General features: G+C 27.1%; 2 protein-coding genes across 2 annotated transcripts in view; one reads left to right on the forward strand and one right to left on the reverse strand.

Annotated features, from left to right (window-relative positions):
* Positions 1-18934, reverse strand: part of LOC108723499 (dynein heavy chain 1, axonemal) — a 107340-nt gene that overhangs the window by 24842 nt on the left and 63564 nt on the right. The window contains exons 24-38 of the mRNA XM_018449319.1: positions 14534-14688; positions 13426-13665; positions 12674-12752; positions 11989-12202; positions 11391-11553; positions 10452-10570; positions 9077-9282; positions 8847-9009; positions 6966-7126; positions 5139-5354; positions 3900-4124; positions 3145-3307; positions 2788-2957; positions 2255-2463; positions 162-264 (exon numbers count right to left, since the gene is read on the reverse strand). Of these exons, the coding sequence (XP_018304821.1) occupies positions 162-264; positions 2255-2463; positions 2788-2957; positions 3145-3307; positions 3900-4124; positions 5139-5354; positions 6966-7126; positions 8847-9009; positions 9077-9282; positions 10452-10570; positions 11391-11553; positions 11989-12202; positions 12674-12752; positions 13426-13665; positions 14534-14688 (2586 nt within the window). The remainder of the gene's footprint in view (positions 1-161; positions 265-2254; positions 2464-2787; positions 2958-3144; positions 3308-3899; positions 4125-5138; positions 5355-6965; positions 7127-8846; positions 9010-9076; positions 9283-10451; positions 10571-11390; positions 11554-11988; positions 12203-12673; positions 12753-13425; positions 13666-14533; positions 14689-18934) is intronic.
* The window catches only part of LOC108723488 (thyrotropin-releasing hormone receptor), a 39377-nt gene continuing 38469 nt past the window's right edge, over positions 18027-18934 (forward strand). The window contains exon 1 of the mRNA XM_018449295.1: positions 18027-18078. The gene's annotated coding sequence lies outside the window, so the exon portion shown is untranslated. The remainder of the gene's footprint in view (positions 18079-18934) is intronic.

Below are 18934 nucleotides of genomic sequence, written 5' to 3' on the forward strand. Positions count from 1 at the left end.
TATATATATATATATATAATATTTAAAGAGACCCTACATGCATGTAATCGACATTTAAAATAGACATAATATTGATTTTTGTCATTTAAAGGTACTTATAATAAAAAAACCGTTGAGACATATATTTTTAGTTATGTCACACTATATTGTATTGTACAAACCTGAAGTGCGGCATCCGGCCAGGGGCAAAACCAATCAATAGTACAACAATTTACTAGTGCCGGGAATTGTCTGATGCAAGCGCGAAATGTATCTCCAATCGGGCTGAAATTGGAAATGTATTAAGCTAATTAGAAATTAATGGTGAGATATCTAGATTAAATTTTTTTTATTTTATGTAGATTAAATCATAGACGTTTTATAATTAAATTTTAGAATCTCTCAAATAGCAACATGAAAAAGTAAATTACATTCTGTAAAAATTTATAAGTTTAATGTTTCACAAATATTCTACAAATATTTTCATGATAAACAATAACTATTTAATTAACATGCTTTGAACTTAATTTAATTAATTTATTTTCGATATATTGCTTATTATCCATATTAGACAGTGTTTCAGCAAATCTCCTTAAACAATTCGTTGCAGAAAATTTGTTAAATCCTTTAAGACTATATTCTAGATGCTTATAGTTCAGCAAATCTTCTTATACATAGATATTGTTTAATTATCATAGTTTCATATATAAATATATAATAATAATAAATTTTATATAGTATTACATATATATAACATTATTATATATGAACTTATTAAATAAAATAAGATAAAAAGGTTAAAATTTTATTTAAGAATTAAAAGATCGATAAATAATATCATTTTTTATAAAATTCCCTTTGCTTTAAGATACAAATATTAACGAAAAACATAAAAATATAGGTTAAGAAATAAATAATCTTGGAATTATTGATAGAAAGATCATAGAAAAAAGAAACATATTAAATGCAATGTATTATAGATTTGTGACAAAATTTTTACGAAATTGATAATTTCAATTAATCAATATCTCGTGAATGACTTGCATATTCCATGAAAAACTTGACTGATAATCAAATGGAGTACTGTCTATGCAAAGAAATTAAATTTGTCGATCAATAATCTATATTTTCTCATTGGTCTTTCTGTCATTTCCATATTTTATCTATCTACCAATATTGAACGACTTTATAATTACTTTTCCATCATTGTCAGAGTAATTTCCCTCATAATCCTGAATTTATCATATTCTCAAGAGATTACATCTCTTTTGAATTAAATAACAATATACAAACGTGTTGCGTATAATCATATTAAGAATTACTATTTTTAATATTTATAATTCATAATTCGACAATATATAAAAAATAACAGAAATACGATATTTTTACATTGTCTAATGAAAATAGCTTCTAAACTACTTTTAGTTTATCGAATGAATTATTAAACGAATTTCAATTCTTTTTATATACTTTTGAGAAATGCTCTTTTTGCATAACTTTCAATAATTTAAGTTTCAGAAGTGATAAAAGACTGTATAGGATATTTAATTTGTTAGAATTCGAATTCATCGATCTTATAGTTTCATCACTTTAAGTGTTTATTTCAATGGAATTTAAAATATTTATAAGATATTCACGCAGACCAAATGCATTGATTATGATGCAAAATTGTGCCGAATACGTATATTGATTCTTTAGCAAATAACATTCAATAAATTTTACTGGAAACTTACGCTAATATCATTTGCGCCATATTTATCACATTCCACTCTGAGATTACTTTTACATGACTTAATTTCATGACATATGTGATGCAAAATGAAATTAATGATTTCACGGATACTAAAAGCTCTGTGACATTCGATATATCAGAATCGTGTCCATTCGTCATAAACGTACAAATCTCGCCAGTGAATCCTTATCGTGGGTTTATTATATCGTGACAAATAATATTTCTACGTGACTCGAGTATTGCGTATCTAGTATTTTATTAGAACTATTACTAAAAGTCATGTTTTCTTGCTTCTGCAAAAACTTACTAACATCGCATAAATTTCATTAATTTTCCAAAAATACTTTGCGATTATATCGCGATTATAACGATTTCATTTAAGTTATGTTACAAATTGATCATTTATATTCTATAAACATAATTCTATTAAGTATAATAATCTATAAGTATAATTATATCAATTTGCAACGTAACTTGAATAAATATATTAAAACGCTATTAATGAAATTTATGACAGACATTTATATTTTTCAGTAAAAATACCTCATCGTAATGACAGCGTGGAAGTTGCTTCTGACTGCTTTCTGATAAATGGAGAAAAGGTTGCTTCTATTGATTTGTAATCCAGCCTTTTGTGCTGGCACTCGCATTGCTTGATATATTTTGTCTACTTCGTCAGTTTGATATATGTTCGGTATATCTCCATTATTTAAGATGTTGTTTAAATCCTCCAGCATGGAGTCATTCATTATCTACAAGAACGTATAATTTCGTGGAATATCTCTGAGATACAGTTTAAATATGGAAATGGAGTCTCAGTTTGAGAAAACGCAGTTATCTATAAATTACGATTACTGCACACACACATAAGTAAATTATCTTGTTTCTTTTTCTTTAAGAAACTTTTTATTAAGATTATAAAATATTTCTTCGAGATGCATTTTAATATCAAATATATTCTTTTAACAAATGCAGTAGCATTTGTTCATAAAATATATAAATTAAATAAATGATAAGAGCATTTAGAAAGTTATACATTTTTCATTTAACTCCACATTTTTTGGTCTGCATTTTACCTGCATGTCAGAGAAGAAAAAGACAATAGGTTGATCTTGCAACCCTGCTTTTAGCATTATGTTTTTAATGTCATCTTTCCACTCGTGAGTTGTATAAGCTTTACTGATTCCAATCTGGTAACAATTGTATTCCTTGATATACGATGAAAGCTTTGTCAAGCTTCGACGTCCTAGTAAGAACAAAAACGTATTTTGTTCCGTATTTACAACAGATTACAATATAAGTTCTTAAACAGAGAGACGAAGACGCATATATAAGAAAAATATATATACATATACATAGAATGTAAACATATTATTAATTATAAAACATTTCAATATTTTCATATATTTTAATCTTAAATAATTACAGCGTACCTGATCCACTCATTCCAAGCAGTAAGGCATTTCCTCCAGGTTGTCGAAGTATTCGTGTGATTCTACAAATATGATTTATTGCATCTTCAAAAAATACTAATTGCATCGGTGATGTCGTTAAATCATTATAACTGTCTAAATAAACAAGTAGAATATTTTTCATCTATAAAAAGGATTAATATATGTAAAGCAAAATCTTTACAATTATACTTACAAAAACAGTAATAACAATAGGGCATTGAATCACAAAATGCACGATTTCAGTGGAGAATTATATTATAATTTAAATCGGTCTAATATAGACCGAAACGTCTATACTTTTGTATAATTTAAATTATAATTCTCCACTGAAATCGTGCGTTTTGTGATTCAATGCCCTATTGTTATTATTGTTTTTGTCTTATAGCCACTATTATTACTTATTTTTATACTTACAAATGTTATAATTATATTTATAAATATAAAGAAGTTATAAGGTATGCAAAAAAATCTATATTTTAAATTAAATTTGCATTTTAAATTGTAAGTGTTTTAAAGTTCAATGGCAATAATTGCACATACAAATTTATATTAATTATTAAATTTTACATTAATTGTTTATTGTTATTTATTGTCAGACTTATTTATTAATAAGTATTGTTGCAAATTGTTAACTGTTAATGCTCGCTTACAAGATATTACTTACAAATTATTATGTTATGTTAAATACTATGTATGTGTTAAGTTATGTGTTAATTTAAATGAAAGTAAATTACTTTTTCGACGTCTGTTATCTGTTCATATTCTCCTACTGTATTACAAAAATCGTTATAAAATAACGGTTTTTTTCCGATAATATCATCTGCGTCACAATGGAATTTTTTCTTCAATATATCGCGTAAGAGCTGATCAAACCATTTTTTATCATCGTCATTAATAAAGCGATCACTGAAGACTCGAATATTTTCATGATACCAAAGTAATAATAATTTCTCGCGAACCTGTATGACGTAAAAAATATTAATCAAATGTGATATAAATATTATCCAATATATAAAACAATTTCTATAGAAATTAATGAATTGCATAAAAATGCGAAAGACGTGTCGATTTCCGATAGACATAATTCCATAGTAACACGTATTTTTGACAATAAAACACACGCAAAGCATTTAATTCTACGCTGACAGTATATGAATGAAAAACTATATAAATCCGATTAAAATAATCTCTCTTTTAAAGAGAATCGCAAGCAACGTTTATCGATTTATACGTAGAGTGACCTGCTTTGTCGTATATGAAGCTACTTGAGCAATGGTTATTTTCTACACTTATTGTGAAACAGATTTACCGTTTTTTACATCAATAATAACGATATATTGTTCGTTCAATGTCAAAGGCGCTATGTATGAATCAGAGCCGAAGATTTGTCTGACCATACACATACTTTAATCACTTGAGCACAAATTCTGTTATAGTTCTTTCCATCGTACACAAAAATCCTTTATTATTGGCAAGTGCGTTATTACTTTTTATTTAAATAAGATACAATTAATTTTTAACTTAGAGATATTAAAAAATTACGTAATATAAAGAATTATATTTTCGATTGAAGCGCATTTTGGTGCTTAATAATATTCATATTCTTTGCAAATACATTTTTCTTTTCTATAAATGTGCGCCGATTTGATTAGTTGGATTAGAAACGTAATCAAACTGAAATAACATCACCATTAAATATATATAAATATATATAAATATATTATAGAAACATAAATACATATATATATTTAATATATATTGCAAAGAACTGTAATTTGTAATGTTATTTACAGCTTCATGATTACATTTCAAGTCTGACAAACAACATAGTTTACTGAACGGAAAAATGTATATGCAAATTTGCATATAAATATTAAACACCGAGATCCGCTTCGATTGAAAATAGGATTTATTTTATTATTTGATTTATTTTTATGTAATTTCCACTCACATAATAAAAAGATTATACTAACTAATATTTTTTTTGCGTCTGCCATAAGAATGCCTTGGAACACTTTACTTAGATCGCGAAGATTGAAGGTGTAATGCGATTTATTGGGAGTTGGTAACATTTCGTTGCATATAACTGTGAAAACTTTTAAAGTGGAACCCACTATGTCGTCCAGTAGATCATAAAATTTTGGTATGCTCGACATCCATGAGTCAAGAATTGTTTTAAAGATATGCGACTGTAAATTAAATATGTAATTAGTTAAATCCATAAATTTGTATGTTGAATATATTATTACGAAGATATACAGATTTAATATTTAGCTTTTATAAAAAATAACCTTCTTTCTTTGGATATATTCCTTGAATAATTAAAATTAGTGTTTATATATTCTTTTTTTTTAAATTATAACATAATTCTTAGTTAAATTTACTTTAATACAATTTTAATTAAGTAAATAAAAATATTTAGATTAATTTTAAAAATTAAAAAGAGGGTTGAGAAGAGACTTCTTAATAAAAGATTAACTTTAATATTGAATTTTAATTCAGAGTTTATAGACAAAAAACTGGAATGAGGACAGCCTATAACGCAATCAACGTGCCAACCACACGCTTATATTAAAAAATAGTTACTACCCAAATTTTATTTAAAATTTATACGTCGCGCGACGTTTCAATTTATTGCGTCACTTGATTCATAATAACGTCACTCTTGATTCAATATTTAACTAATTAACGTTGATAACATTGAAATGTATAAGAACCGAGAAAATCCTCTGCTGGAGGTATAAATGTGTTTGGCATGAATATTTAATCAGCGATACTTAAACTCAGACCCGCCTCGTCGACCTTGGTCGAAACGTGCACAGAAGGTCTCGCGGGTGCGCGGAGTCCGACGGGGTTCATTATGGACCCCATTGTATCAACCGGGCAGGTGATTATGATAAATTATGGTCGTTATGATCTCGATTTACGACATCTAATTGAACATGAAGGAATAGGGTAAACAGTGTAAGCTATGATGCCACAGGTTCCGTCTTTTCTACGAGTCGCGATTATACGCGACTGGGTGTGGATGTCAATTTGATGGAAGAAAACCTGACGACGTAGTGGAAGGAAACATACGCGTCAAGTATGTGCAGTTCCGAGTGTAACAAGATGTTGCGTCTTCGGAAATTTTCTTATCGAACTCTTCATATACAAATTACATGATAACTAAAATTGTTGAGTTGAATTCTATTAAAAATTATGTTATATATATATATATAAGTTGATATAGCTTTGCTATATTAATAATTTTTAGTTTCTCTTTTACTCTTGAATGAAATATTCTTTCAATAAGAATATCAACTGTGTTATATAATATTCTTTAACATACAATGTTATAAAATAATTAAATCTTAAATTTTAATATATTGTATATATACATATATACATATTTAGTATAAATTTTAAGTCGATATTTTGAATTTAGAGATTTCTCTTTCTCTCTCCTTTTTTTATGCTATTTACTTATAATATATATTTCTGTATATTTTTAAGTTTTTATGCGCAGATTCATATTTTTTATACTCAACATGAATGTAAAATCATAAGATTATACGACATAGAATTCTTTTACTTCTTATTTGAAATCTCATACAATGTTTGAAATTTTACGTAGAAATTTCATCCAATCAACAACCTCGTTTTTTACTTTAAAATTATGATTTCAGCGAAATGTCACATTTTTATTTCTAAATAATAAAAAGAACACAACCGATCTTTCTTGGATGATTGTCGATAAATGTAAGCAATTAGCGTTAACGTATTTAACGTGTAGTTTTACACATACTATACAAACTTACTTTAACATCGTCCTGCATCTCTGGAAATGCAATAATATGGAAATGCCGTAAAAGTCTAGCAGTTATTGGGTTTCTTCCACCTCCGGGAGGTCCCATAGCTGCGACGAAATTCACGTCCTCAATCAGCCTGAAGGATCCGATCTCTTTCTTGTCATACCACCCTAGGGAAAATCTAACTCTACTAAATTTTGATTGCTAATTACGGGTTATATTTTGTCGCATCAGATAAGCAAGGTATCATTTTTCGTTTAATTAGTGTTTTAAGTTTTCTTTTTCAAGAAAAGCGTTAATGAGAGAAATAAGGATCCTGAGAATTTTTTAATTTATTGAACCTTTACTCAGTAATCAGATGATAAGATAATTGAATAATAATATATTATTAAAAATTTTTTATGGAAAGATCCACAATTACATAATTCGTTCCATATTGTGGATAAAATATATTAATATTTCTCCATGGACATATGTGGGATGCATATGTCCATATTATTGGATTCCACCCACGTAGGAGATCGATTCTAATGGCATGAGTGCCTTGGGGAATATTACGTTTGTAGAAACAGGTTATTAAAATTTGTGGAATTCTCAATGCATCATACGTACTAGAAGCAAGTATTTCATAACCCTAGGAATTATTATTTTTCTCCAGCTGTTAAACTTTTTCCGTTTTTCGAAGTGAGTACTCTACAAAAACAGTCATTACGACAACTCCATATATTATATCGTATTATTTTTTAAGAAATATTGATTTTCTTGTAAGTAAAATTATCCAATTATCTCAAGAGCTTTTACAAGATCAGGAGTTCTCATTAATTTAAGAAGTAATTTTACCTTTGGCACAATCTAACTGTGACGAAACCATTTAAAAAGAGATTTTAATGAAGAGGGAAATACGGAATAAGATTTCAAATCTTTCAAGTAAAAAATATTGAGCTATGTTACGAAATTACGAAGTTACATAAAAATAAAAAGTTCACGGAAAAAAGGATTAGCTGCCACAGCTAAAAATTAGGTATGGCAGCTAAATTCAGTAGTATTATATGGACCTAACGTCGTGTCTGCGAGGTCTAATTTCCATTAGCTGTAAGGCCTAAATATTATCATTGTAACAGACAAGCATTTTGCTATTATGTCGATATATTGATGATTACAGCAAACGTTTTCTGTGTAGCAGACAATTTGGTAGCAAGTATAGTTTCAGCAAACCATATTTAGCTGTGGTAGAGACAATTTTCTTTTACACGGACATATCCGATAACAATGAAAACCAACTTCATGTTGTTAAATAAACTGACTGTAACAGACATGCATATTTTGCTATCACGTCCTTATATTAGCTATAGCAGCAAATCCTTTGTATGTATTAGCAAATTTCATAGCTATAGTAGCTAATGCAATTTCAACTAATCAGAATTAGCTGTGATCAGAAACATTTTTTTTTTTCGTGTTCTTTTGTTGATCCTTATTAACCGTCTGTTGTACAATTTACAAGATATAAAATTTATATTCATTTATATAAAATATAGAATATAAAGTATTGTTAATTCTTTCTGATCAAAAAGCTGGATAATTTTTAATATTTCCTGTATATTTTTTATAGATACATTTACAACTACGTACAATTTAAGAAATAGATCGCATATTAAAATTAAGCACAAGTGTAATTAAAATACATATTTATTATAATTTTATAATAATTCTATATAAATTTATTACAAACAAATATATTTGCGATCATCTTTCTGTTTCTAATCACTTTTAATTTAATTCTTGTGCTATTTCCTCATGTAGGTTCATTTATTATGTTCATTTATTATGTATTGAATGATTCATGTATCAATTAATTGAATACGTTATTATAATGTTGTTAATTACCCTTACCGTTAAAATCCATGAATTGGCGAATTAATTCAATCGGTGATTGAGCGTCACACGTATCCAGTGCCGGCATATTCAAGTCGTCGATAAAGAAAACTTGCTTTTTCAGGATAGGCGGTCCGTAGATACCTCTGCGTCGCTTGTCTAATTTTGCGTCAATTAAATCCTGCAAGAAATTAGGCACTAATTTCATTTCCTGTTCGAGAAATACATAATTCACTCTCTTGCTGTACCTGTGTTTGATGCGCCGTGGTTCTTGCCGAGAACGTCATAAAATCGCAAATGTATTTCTTCGGCATATTACGTGACAGTTTCGCTGACACCGTCAGAGTTTTGCCGCTTCCGGTTGTACCCACGCAAAGTATATTTGTCTCGTTAGTGAGGAGATATTCGATTAATGCTGCGCTTCGTACGCTGTCTATAGTTGGAATTGTAATGTCTGTAAAATATGATATCTTTGTAAATTATGATATCTCTATTAGTTTAAAAAAATTAACAATACATATCGAATTTAATCTAATGTACGGTAATTTTTAAAACGTATTCAAAATGGATTAAATCCGATCCAATGCTCTGTTTACTTTTCATCTAATTTACATACAAAATGGATAAAAGAAATAAACAATAATTTGTTCCTCCGTTTATTTAGAGATAAAAGAATAAATAATTAATCGGGATCAGATATGACTTCACGACTTCAGTTGTGCTTGGAAAGCGCGCTTATCGGTACTATTGTGTCATTCTATTTTTATTGCTCATTAGATATACAACAAAAAATGATGCAATAGTATTGATAGTGTGTCCGCCGTGAACATAGCCGAAGCTATAGAGTCACACCTGACCTTAATGTTATTATTAGATGGTTATACCTATATGGAAATTGTATTAAAAAGATATGAGACAAATAAATACAATGGTTGCAAGGCAAGATATAATATTTCTGTATTATATTTCCAAATAATATTTATCGAGAGATGCTACATTGATAAATTTTTATATTACATAAACACAAAACCATATATATATACATTCTAAACGTTGTACAAACTAATGTTTCTTTATCAATAACTGTTCTTTTTATCAAGAATTGTTTTTTATTAATAAATTTGTAATCGATTTTTTGACAAACTAATTAGCTTCTTAAATCTATAATAATGAAGAACAAACAAACACAGCAAAATGGACTCCTCTTATTCTTAAATCCTTTTATTCTTAAAATTAAAATTTATTCTTTTAAACAAGAACTATTAAAAATATATTTTTGTTTTATTTGTTCATTATATAGTTTTACATATTTTTATTAAATTTAAAATTAAAACTCTTCTTTTAATAACAAATTAAAATAAAGTTTTCTTATCTATTTGCATTAGTAAAGAAAATATGAATACACATCTTCTGTATATTTTATCTTCTAACATTTATGAGATTCTCTTTGCTGTTTGTTCATTATTGATTCTCTTTGCTGTTTATTCATCATTATATCAAATAATTAACGAACTAATTAGTTACATGTTCTGTTAAGAAATAAGAAAAATATTTACATCTATAAATATAGAATATTTAACTTTGTTCAAATGTTTTCTTGATAAAATAGTTATTATAATTTACCCATGTATTTTATTTCTGGCTTTACTGTGATAGATAAAACTCCGTCCAACCACTTGTACCACTTTGGTGGAATTGGCTCTTGACCCTCGATTGGATCAGTGAATCCACCATCGTGTAACCTGTAAAAGTAGAATAGTATATTCTATTACTTTTATATATACAGTCACGTTTAATTTATTTTATAAACATGTATAAAGGATTAAATTATTTGCTCTCTTTAATTCGCATTATTCACACAAAAAGTTATGTGTAAATAAAAGCGTTTTATTCTTATAAAAAGGAAAAATATTTTTTGTTAATACAAATAAAAGTTTATCTAATATATTTACGCGTGATATTTCACATACGAGTGTATTAACAATTGTTAAAAAATTTTTATAATATTAAATTATTATAAATATTATAAAATGATATTAACTCTAATCGGTATTTATTTCGAAATTTCCTTAATTAGTATTCGCGAATCCAGTGTATTTTAAATTAATGTCTTTTATATCTTTACTTAAATATCTTAATATCTTTACTTAAAGTTAACGTAATTAAATGATTTTTTTAATTTTGAAGGTCAAAATCTAATGAAAAAGATCATGTAAATTAAAATTATGTAAGGCTGTAAAAAAACACTTACTATAAATAATTTTTTACAATGTAGTTGAAGAAAACGACCCGATATCGATTCGCAAAGATAATGTTTAATTTTTCTATAAGGATCAACATTTTAATTGTTATTATTTTGTGTTTTTAGATTTTCTTCTTTATTTTTCTCTTTCTTGTAAAAATCTATCTGTGAGTTAACATGTTAATTCTTATATATAAACTAAATTCTAAATAAATAATTTTTATACAAAGTTAATGTAAAAATAAATTTTGTTTTTTTAATTTACTTATATATTCCTTATTTCATTCTTTTTTTTATACCTATAATCTTTTAATTTATACCTATAATCAAACACAAGGCCTTCTTCTGGAAATGGTATTTTATGCTCGGCATCTTTTTGTACTCTTCTCAACCAATCGCTAAATATGCAGCGGCTTTTGTAATCGCAAGTTGCTCCTAATCCCCAAACAGTGGCGAAAGCTGTCCATGGTGACAGTAAATCCGCTGTATAATATAAATTTTGTAATATTGTTCTTAGTAATTTTGTACAATAAATATAATACTGAACCTTTAAAAATAATAAAAATTTGCTAATTATTCTGATTCTCTAATGGCAATAATTTGAGACTTGATTAATATATTGATCATATCGTTTTTAGTATTAATTTAAAAGTCTTCTAAAGCGAAATCTGCAAACAGAATCGATCTTTGATTGAGATTTTAATATATATTACAAGTTGTTAATGAATAGAAGCCGATAGTATTGTACTTACAGTACGTAGTCAGATTTATTGAACTTAACTTGACTTTGCCATAGACATGCGGTAATTGCACGTTCTAAAGCGGCTTAAAGCACTACTCTGAATTTGTTATTTGTGGTAAACTTAATCTTTAACGTTACTCATATACAATATACAGTTACAATCACATATTGCTTACGTATAATATTTTGGAAAGCTAAACTTGGTAGTGCTTCTTCTTCACGTCCGGCCATCGGTCTAACTCTGAAGTTCATTAGATTTATATAAGATTGAACAACGGCGGAATCTACGGTTCTTACGATCTCTCGTAAACTCTCGCGTACAATTTTCAGACCGGGAAGCAGCAATTGAGTTGTTAACTCAGTTATTTCTTCGATGTAATCGCTCATCGTCTACAGAAACAGTAAATAGAAACAACTTAGTTTTACGTAACTGCATTTTATAATTAGGTAATCTTGAAATAATACAAATTATAATTGTATTAAACTCTCAAAATATACAAAATTATATTTATTTATTGCTAACTGAAGGCATTTGACTTGAAAACTGGAAAATATTAAAATTGTAAGTATTATTACAAATTAATTTAAAATTACACTACAAAGTTTAATTTATACAATTTATTTTAGCGAGTCCATCATTAATATAAATCTTAATACAAGAAAAGATGTATTTAAGATATATTTAGAAAAGATACATTTAAGAACAAATACATAATTAATTAATATTTTAATTAAATAATATTATCTTTTAAAATAAATAAATATTCTTTCCTTTATTTTCTGTTATATCCTTTCTTTATATATCTTATTATTATATATTTAAATATAAAAAATAATTTTGTAAAGAAAATGTTGATTTACCATTGGTAATGATCGTATCCAGCAATCGATTAAAGGTTGCAAACCTACATTTTCTGGTTCCATATATACCATGCTACATCTATAATAATATATGTATACATCTAATCAATATATTAGACGGTAATTATTTTAATTAAAACGTAGGAATGTATTTTCTTTATTATCCCTGAACAAGTTTGCCATTATGTGCATTATATTTCTTTTAATTTATATAATTACTTACTGCAAATTAAAAAATAATAATGTATTTTTCGTGTTTGTGTTATTTAATATCCTTGATCACATTGCTATTACGTACATTACATCTATCTGTATATATTTTAATTTATATTTATAATTATTTATCATGGTTTATTGATAATTTTGTAATTAATGGCTTTGTGTCTTGTTAGATTTTTCTCTGTCAGATAATTTCTTTAGTACTCATTAGTAATCATGATTAATATATACTCAAATCATAGAATGTAAAAATTGTGTAATTCTTCTTGTCTCTATTAATAATTATAAGCTTTATTTATTGTCAATTTGAATTAAAGCAGACAAATTTAATAGAAAGAAAATTATGTTCTGAATATTTCAAAAATAGAAAAAATCTTTGTGCCGTTTTTAATAATATACATTTCAACGATTAACAGTATAAAAAAGTTAAAAGAGGAAGATATTGAATTTGCAGTTCAATATGTATATTAATATTATTCATTTTTCTGTAACTGTTAAGACGATATTTAAAATTTATAAAATTTTTTCATTACCTTGAAACTGTAGCCGGTGAGGCTACTCGAAGATCTGATACTTCAAACATTATGGTTTGAGTTGGCAATAGTTTCATTATTTCCCCCGATGTGAGACAAAGCTTTTTATTATCGTCCAGGACAGTATTCAAATTCTCGATCCATACTGCATCGACTGGTCCATCAAAAATATACCACCGTTTATCGCAATCTGCCGTTGCTATATCCGTCCGTATTAAAGTTGGTAATATTCCATCTGTCCTACAAATCGGACGTGTGGTGCATTCAATATCCTGAATTTCGTGTCTATTTTGAAGATTTTCTGGTTTTATCGGTATTATATAGAATTTCATACCCCCTATTAGTAACTAAATATGTCATCATAAAATATATCTGTATATTAGCTAATTGTATGTTAATTCAGTTGTATAATAATATTCAAGAGAATTTATTATAATATATATAAATGTATTTTAGCAAATATTTTATTAAATTTAGCACGAAAAAGTTATTTACAATAAAACTAAAAAATAGATCTAATTATATCCTGCAAACTTTACGATCTCGCAAACTTTATGGAAAAGTTTCAATGAAATAATTTTCTGGATTATGAAGCAAACGAAAACCGAAACTTATACTGATGATTACCGATTGACACGAGCAGACTATATATAATCTCCCTTTTAAGATAATATCCCTTTTTTCTTTTTGTCTGCTCTTTCCTTTTTATTATTCTCCTTTGTTATATATAAACATAATGGAAAAAGTTTTATTTAAATTGAAACTTTTTTTAAAGAAATTAAATAAAAGTTAGGTAAAAAATAAAGAAAAATATTTAGAAAGAAACTTTATATAAAATTTATCGATTTTTCATCAATGCTACTATTATAAACGGGTTAAGGTTTAGAAAATTTGTAATTGTAATGTTTTAATAAAATAAATTTTGTTTTAAATGAAAAATATTTTGTTTGAAATTTGTTGTTATATCTTAAAAATTGTTCAAGTTTAAAAGCTTGCATTTATAATTTTAGCACATAATGCAGAGCATGTATCTAACAATAATTTTAAATTAAAGTTCTGTAATTTCGGAATTTTATTCTTTAATATAATATCGGGTAATATTATTTACCATTCACGTGTATCGAGATCGTACTCGCCATATAGTTGTCCTATTGTTATAGCTTTCGGATTCAATGCATACGTGATAACTGTTGTAAACGGTTTGCCATTTGGTTGTAATTGACCTTTCAAACTTGTACATGTGTGCTTTAGGACTTTGTAACACTGAAAAAATTCAGATATTATTTAATTACTATTTCTATTAAAACCTGTATTTTTATTGTATATATAAAAGAGCATATATAAAAATTTATATTTTATTAATACATCTGAAAAGGCTTTATCAACATGTTCTTGTTTCTTTGTTAATATCAGTCAATAATGTGTCAAACTAGAGCTATAAACCGAAAGTGTTTATCGTAACAAATGTCTATGCACATCAATGCTATATGTAGAATTTTATTCGAAAATAGAAACGCTCAGTAACTGTACACAGTAAACTGTAAAATAGTTTGTACTACGTTTGTGCCATATTCGAAATTCGGTTAGGTTTGTGTGCAAAGTTTGTTTTCGAGTTATATCCATTTCCACATTGCGCTGTTAATCCTATTGTTTAGTAAGTCAAATATAACACATAATATTATATTATCCTATTTCTCAGAACTAATCAAATACAAGTTGCATAAATATTTTACCATAGCAAATCTTAATTTAAGACGACTTTTATAGTAATAATAAGTGGTATAAAATGGTATTTTCTTTCTTATATAAATATTAATTAAACAATTGTTAATCTTTTCATCAAACATAATGTATAATATAACTTATTAAACAAATGTAGTTTGTGACGGGTGCAGAAGCTAGCAAACTGTTATTACTCAACAGCGTAGCACTAAAATTACATTACTAACGAAGCCATCGAAAACTAACGTAGTAAGGTTTGATTGCATAGACGATTAAAATCGTTTAAATAAAAATATACATACGTTAAACAAATATATATATTAATTAAAATATTATTCTTGAGAGTCAAGCAATATTAAAATAAATATTGTAATATAGTTTTATATTTTTCTCAATGATAAATATTTGTCTCTTAAAATTTTTATAAAACTCAATAAAAAAAATTATACCTAATAGAATTTAAATATAAGATACGTTGCCTTTCTTCCTAGATTCAAAAATCCGAGTTGTTATGTTCGTTACGCCGGAAATATAATTACTATTAATTTTTATGTACATATTTTATTTTTGTGGTTTAAGGATTAGTCAATAAAATCGAGATGATATATTCATTTTTCCTCTTTTTTTTTAAAAGAATATCTGATAGTCATTGAAGATCTTCAATCATTACAGAAAAATAACTTGATGTTCTCAGCAAAATGGATTTAATGCAATTCGCATTATCGATTATCAAGTTTGTAAAAAAGCTGAGCATTTACTAATGTTTGCTAATGTAATAATGGTAATCAATAACTCATGCATAATTAAACATATATTCAACATTTGTTAGATATATTATACGTTCATATAGAAATTATTGGAAATGTAGACGATAAATCCACTGTAGTAAGAGATTTGTCAGATGAAAAGAACGATTTTACTAAAATATTTAAAAAATTAGCTAGATAAGATAGATATGAAAATAATTTTGTGTTCGACCATCAAAATAATTGTATAGAATATGCTCAAGCTAATTGTTAAAATGTCAAAATTTTTTGCAAAATTACTCATACTTGAATATACTACATAATTATTTTAATAGTCTCACAAAATTATTTTGGATCTGTATCTAACAAAAACTTTAGCAAAATTGTTAGATCTTTCCGTGTAATTACATGAAAAATGTAACGATTTAATTCCAGTTCCTATAATGCATCCAATATCTAATTTTAGCAAAAAATCATATTTTGAAGAACCGGCATTTTTTGCATTAAAAAATTTTAACATTAAATATTTTAGCTTTAAATCGAACGAAATTGCGAAATAAAATTCTGTTAAATTAAAATTGATGTATCATCTACTAAAATATACTTATATTCCCAAAATTCTGTGAAATATCGTCGATTTGTAATAAAACCTATTGAAGCTTTTAGTAAAAATGTTTGATAAAACCTGCTCGCCATTGAACAAAAAATTTATTCAAATAGGTCATTTTTAATCCTTCTCCTAATATAGAGACGGGCAATAGAAACACTAGAAAGTTTCACGTAGATGTGATGGCGAGGAATCTTTTACGACTCAAAAAAACTCAATTTATCTCTAATCGAAATTCAAATGAGATGTTTTTCACATAGAACTAACAGTATTTTTTTCATACGTCAATATTAAAATATTTTGCTCATCGAAAATCTAGTAATATATTTTCGCTTGTGTGAAGATTTTGAAGATTCTTCAAATCACAATACCACGATGGTTTCCTAATTTGTTTAGATTTAAACATGTATATAGTACGAATCTCTTTCCTTTGCTATTATATCCTGGAAATTGTGAGACGTATAATAGTGCGAAACCCAACGACGCTGGCGACGTCGATGTCAGCGGCGTCCGTCGTGACGCCGGCAGGATCCCTATAAAGCGCATGCGGCTAAACTTTTCGGCTGGCACAGATGCGTTCGTAGAGTGGTCCGCTCCCCCAGTTTACCCGTCGACGTTTCTCAACGCACGACGCGTATATTTTCCTACCTTTTGACGGTTTTAATTAAGTGTAAAAATTGTAAAACAAATTTTTCGCACGCGTGGCGTTTGGTGGATCGTATTTTAAAACTTGTAGCCTTTTTTTACTGTTGATTTCACATTAGGGAATCAAAGAGTTTTATTCCGGGAGAAAATAATCGAAAGGTTTCTGGACATTTTTATGTGAGATAAATTTAAATACAAAAAGTACGAATTTTAAAATGAATGCTGTTTTTATCGAATTGTTTAAAAATTTAGTTTTTTTTAAATCAAGGCTTTAAACAAACTAGATAGTTTGATTATCGTATCGATAAAACTGACAGTAAATTCTCAGTGATAAATAAAACGTACGTTTTCAAACGTTTTTTGCGATCTTCCTTCAATTTGAACGGAAATTACGGATTCATTACATTTTTTAGTTACGATTAAAGCTACAAAAAATTTGAATATCGGAAATCTTTTGACAAGATTTTAATCATACAATTTCAGTATCAAGGAAAAGAAATCGGGTTTTCGACGATTAGAGGGATTAAGGGTCGATAGAAAGGAATGAGACGACCTTTTGTGGAATTTTAATCAAATCATGAAAAAACCTCATCAGATAAAGTGACGATGAAAATTCTTAAATGTATCTGCAATAATGCTGTGCAACATCGCTACATCGGGAAGATATATTATATCTTCAATCTTCGTCTGTGAATTTTCTATGTGTGGTGACGAACGAGAAAATGAGAAAAGGCAAAATTAAAATGATAAAAGTGTGTGTAGAAAATTAAATGCTAGAAATGATCTTATTATCTATGACATATGACTTAAAAGTGCCGCTGGTAATTTTATATCTTTTTTGTTTAAAATTACATATTTTCTATTTAAGGAGCGATATACTTCGTATATTGAATGATACATACGTTTGAATTGATAATACAATTTAATTAAACGGTAAGTAAAATGCGTGTAAAAGAATCGGATGACGTAAATGGTTTTATTCTTTGTGACACATGATTTAAAAGTGCCGCTGGTAATTTTATATCTGTCTTGTTCAAAATTACATATATTTTCTACCCTGTTAATTAAATATTAAGTTATAAATATTAATTTAACAATTTGATAATAGCTTAATAACGCGAAAAATTCAATAATCCGAATAATTCAACAGATAAAAAATGTTTATATGAAAATTAGTTTAATAGATATTAAAGTTTAAATATAATTTAAAAGATGTAAGTATAAATCAATACTATAGCTGTTCAATATGTATGACATATTGAACAGCTATAGTATTCTGGAGAAACATTGAATTCTTCTAAATTACAATTGTTGAGCCAAACTATGTACTACAGATTCGAAATCTATCCAAGGTTGAACAAGTACCGAAGTAAACTGTACAATGAAATTGCATTCTTGCGGAAACGCTGTTTATCAACTCTACCACATTTCCGCGTTTATCTCGCGATCAAGTAATATTACAAGCTGCGAAAGCTTTTAATGTATTAAACATATCGGTTTATAATTAGTCGCACGCGAAATAAACAAAAAGTAATAGTTAATTTAATTAAGAAATCAATTATAGAATGCTATTAAGTGCACTGTTAATGCATTACGTTTCCCTTTTACACCACGTTAATGAAAATGCGAAGAAATGTATTGAATTGCGACCGACGATGCATTTTTGTTCTTATTAATATGGTACGTTATGCGGATCATAAAGGATATAAAGGTTTTGTATGAAAGACGAACTGTATTATATGAAATTTTGCGCGTGAATTATTGTCGTCCACTTGTATTTAAATCCATT

This window comes from Mycetomoellerius zeteki, unplaced genomic scaffold, assembly GCF_001594055.1.
Source record: "Mycetomoellerius zeteki isolate Tzet28-1 unplaced genomic scaffold, Tzet1.0 scaffold106, whole genome shotgun sequence".
Classification (NCBI taxonomy): Eukaryota; Metazoa; Arthropoda; class Insecta; order Hymenoptera; family Formicidae; genus Mycetomoellerius; species Mycetomoellerius zeteki.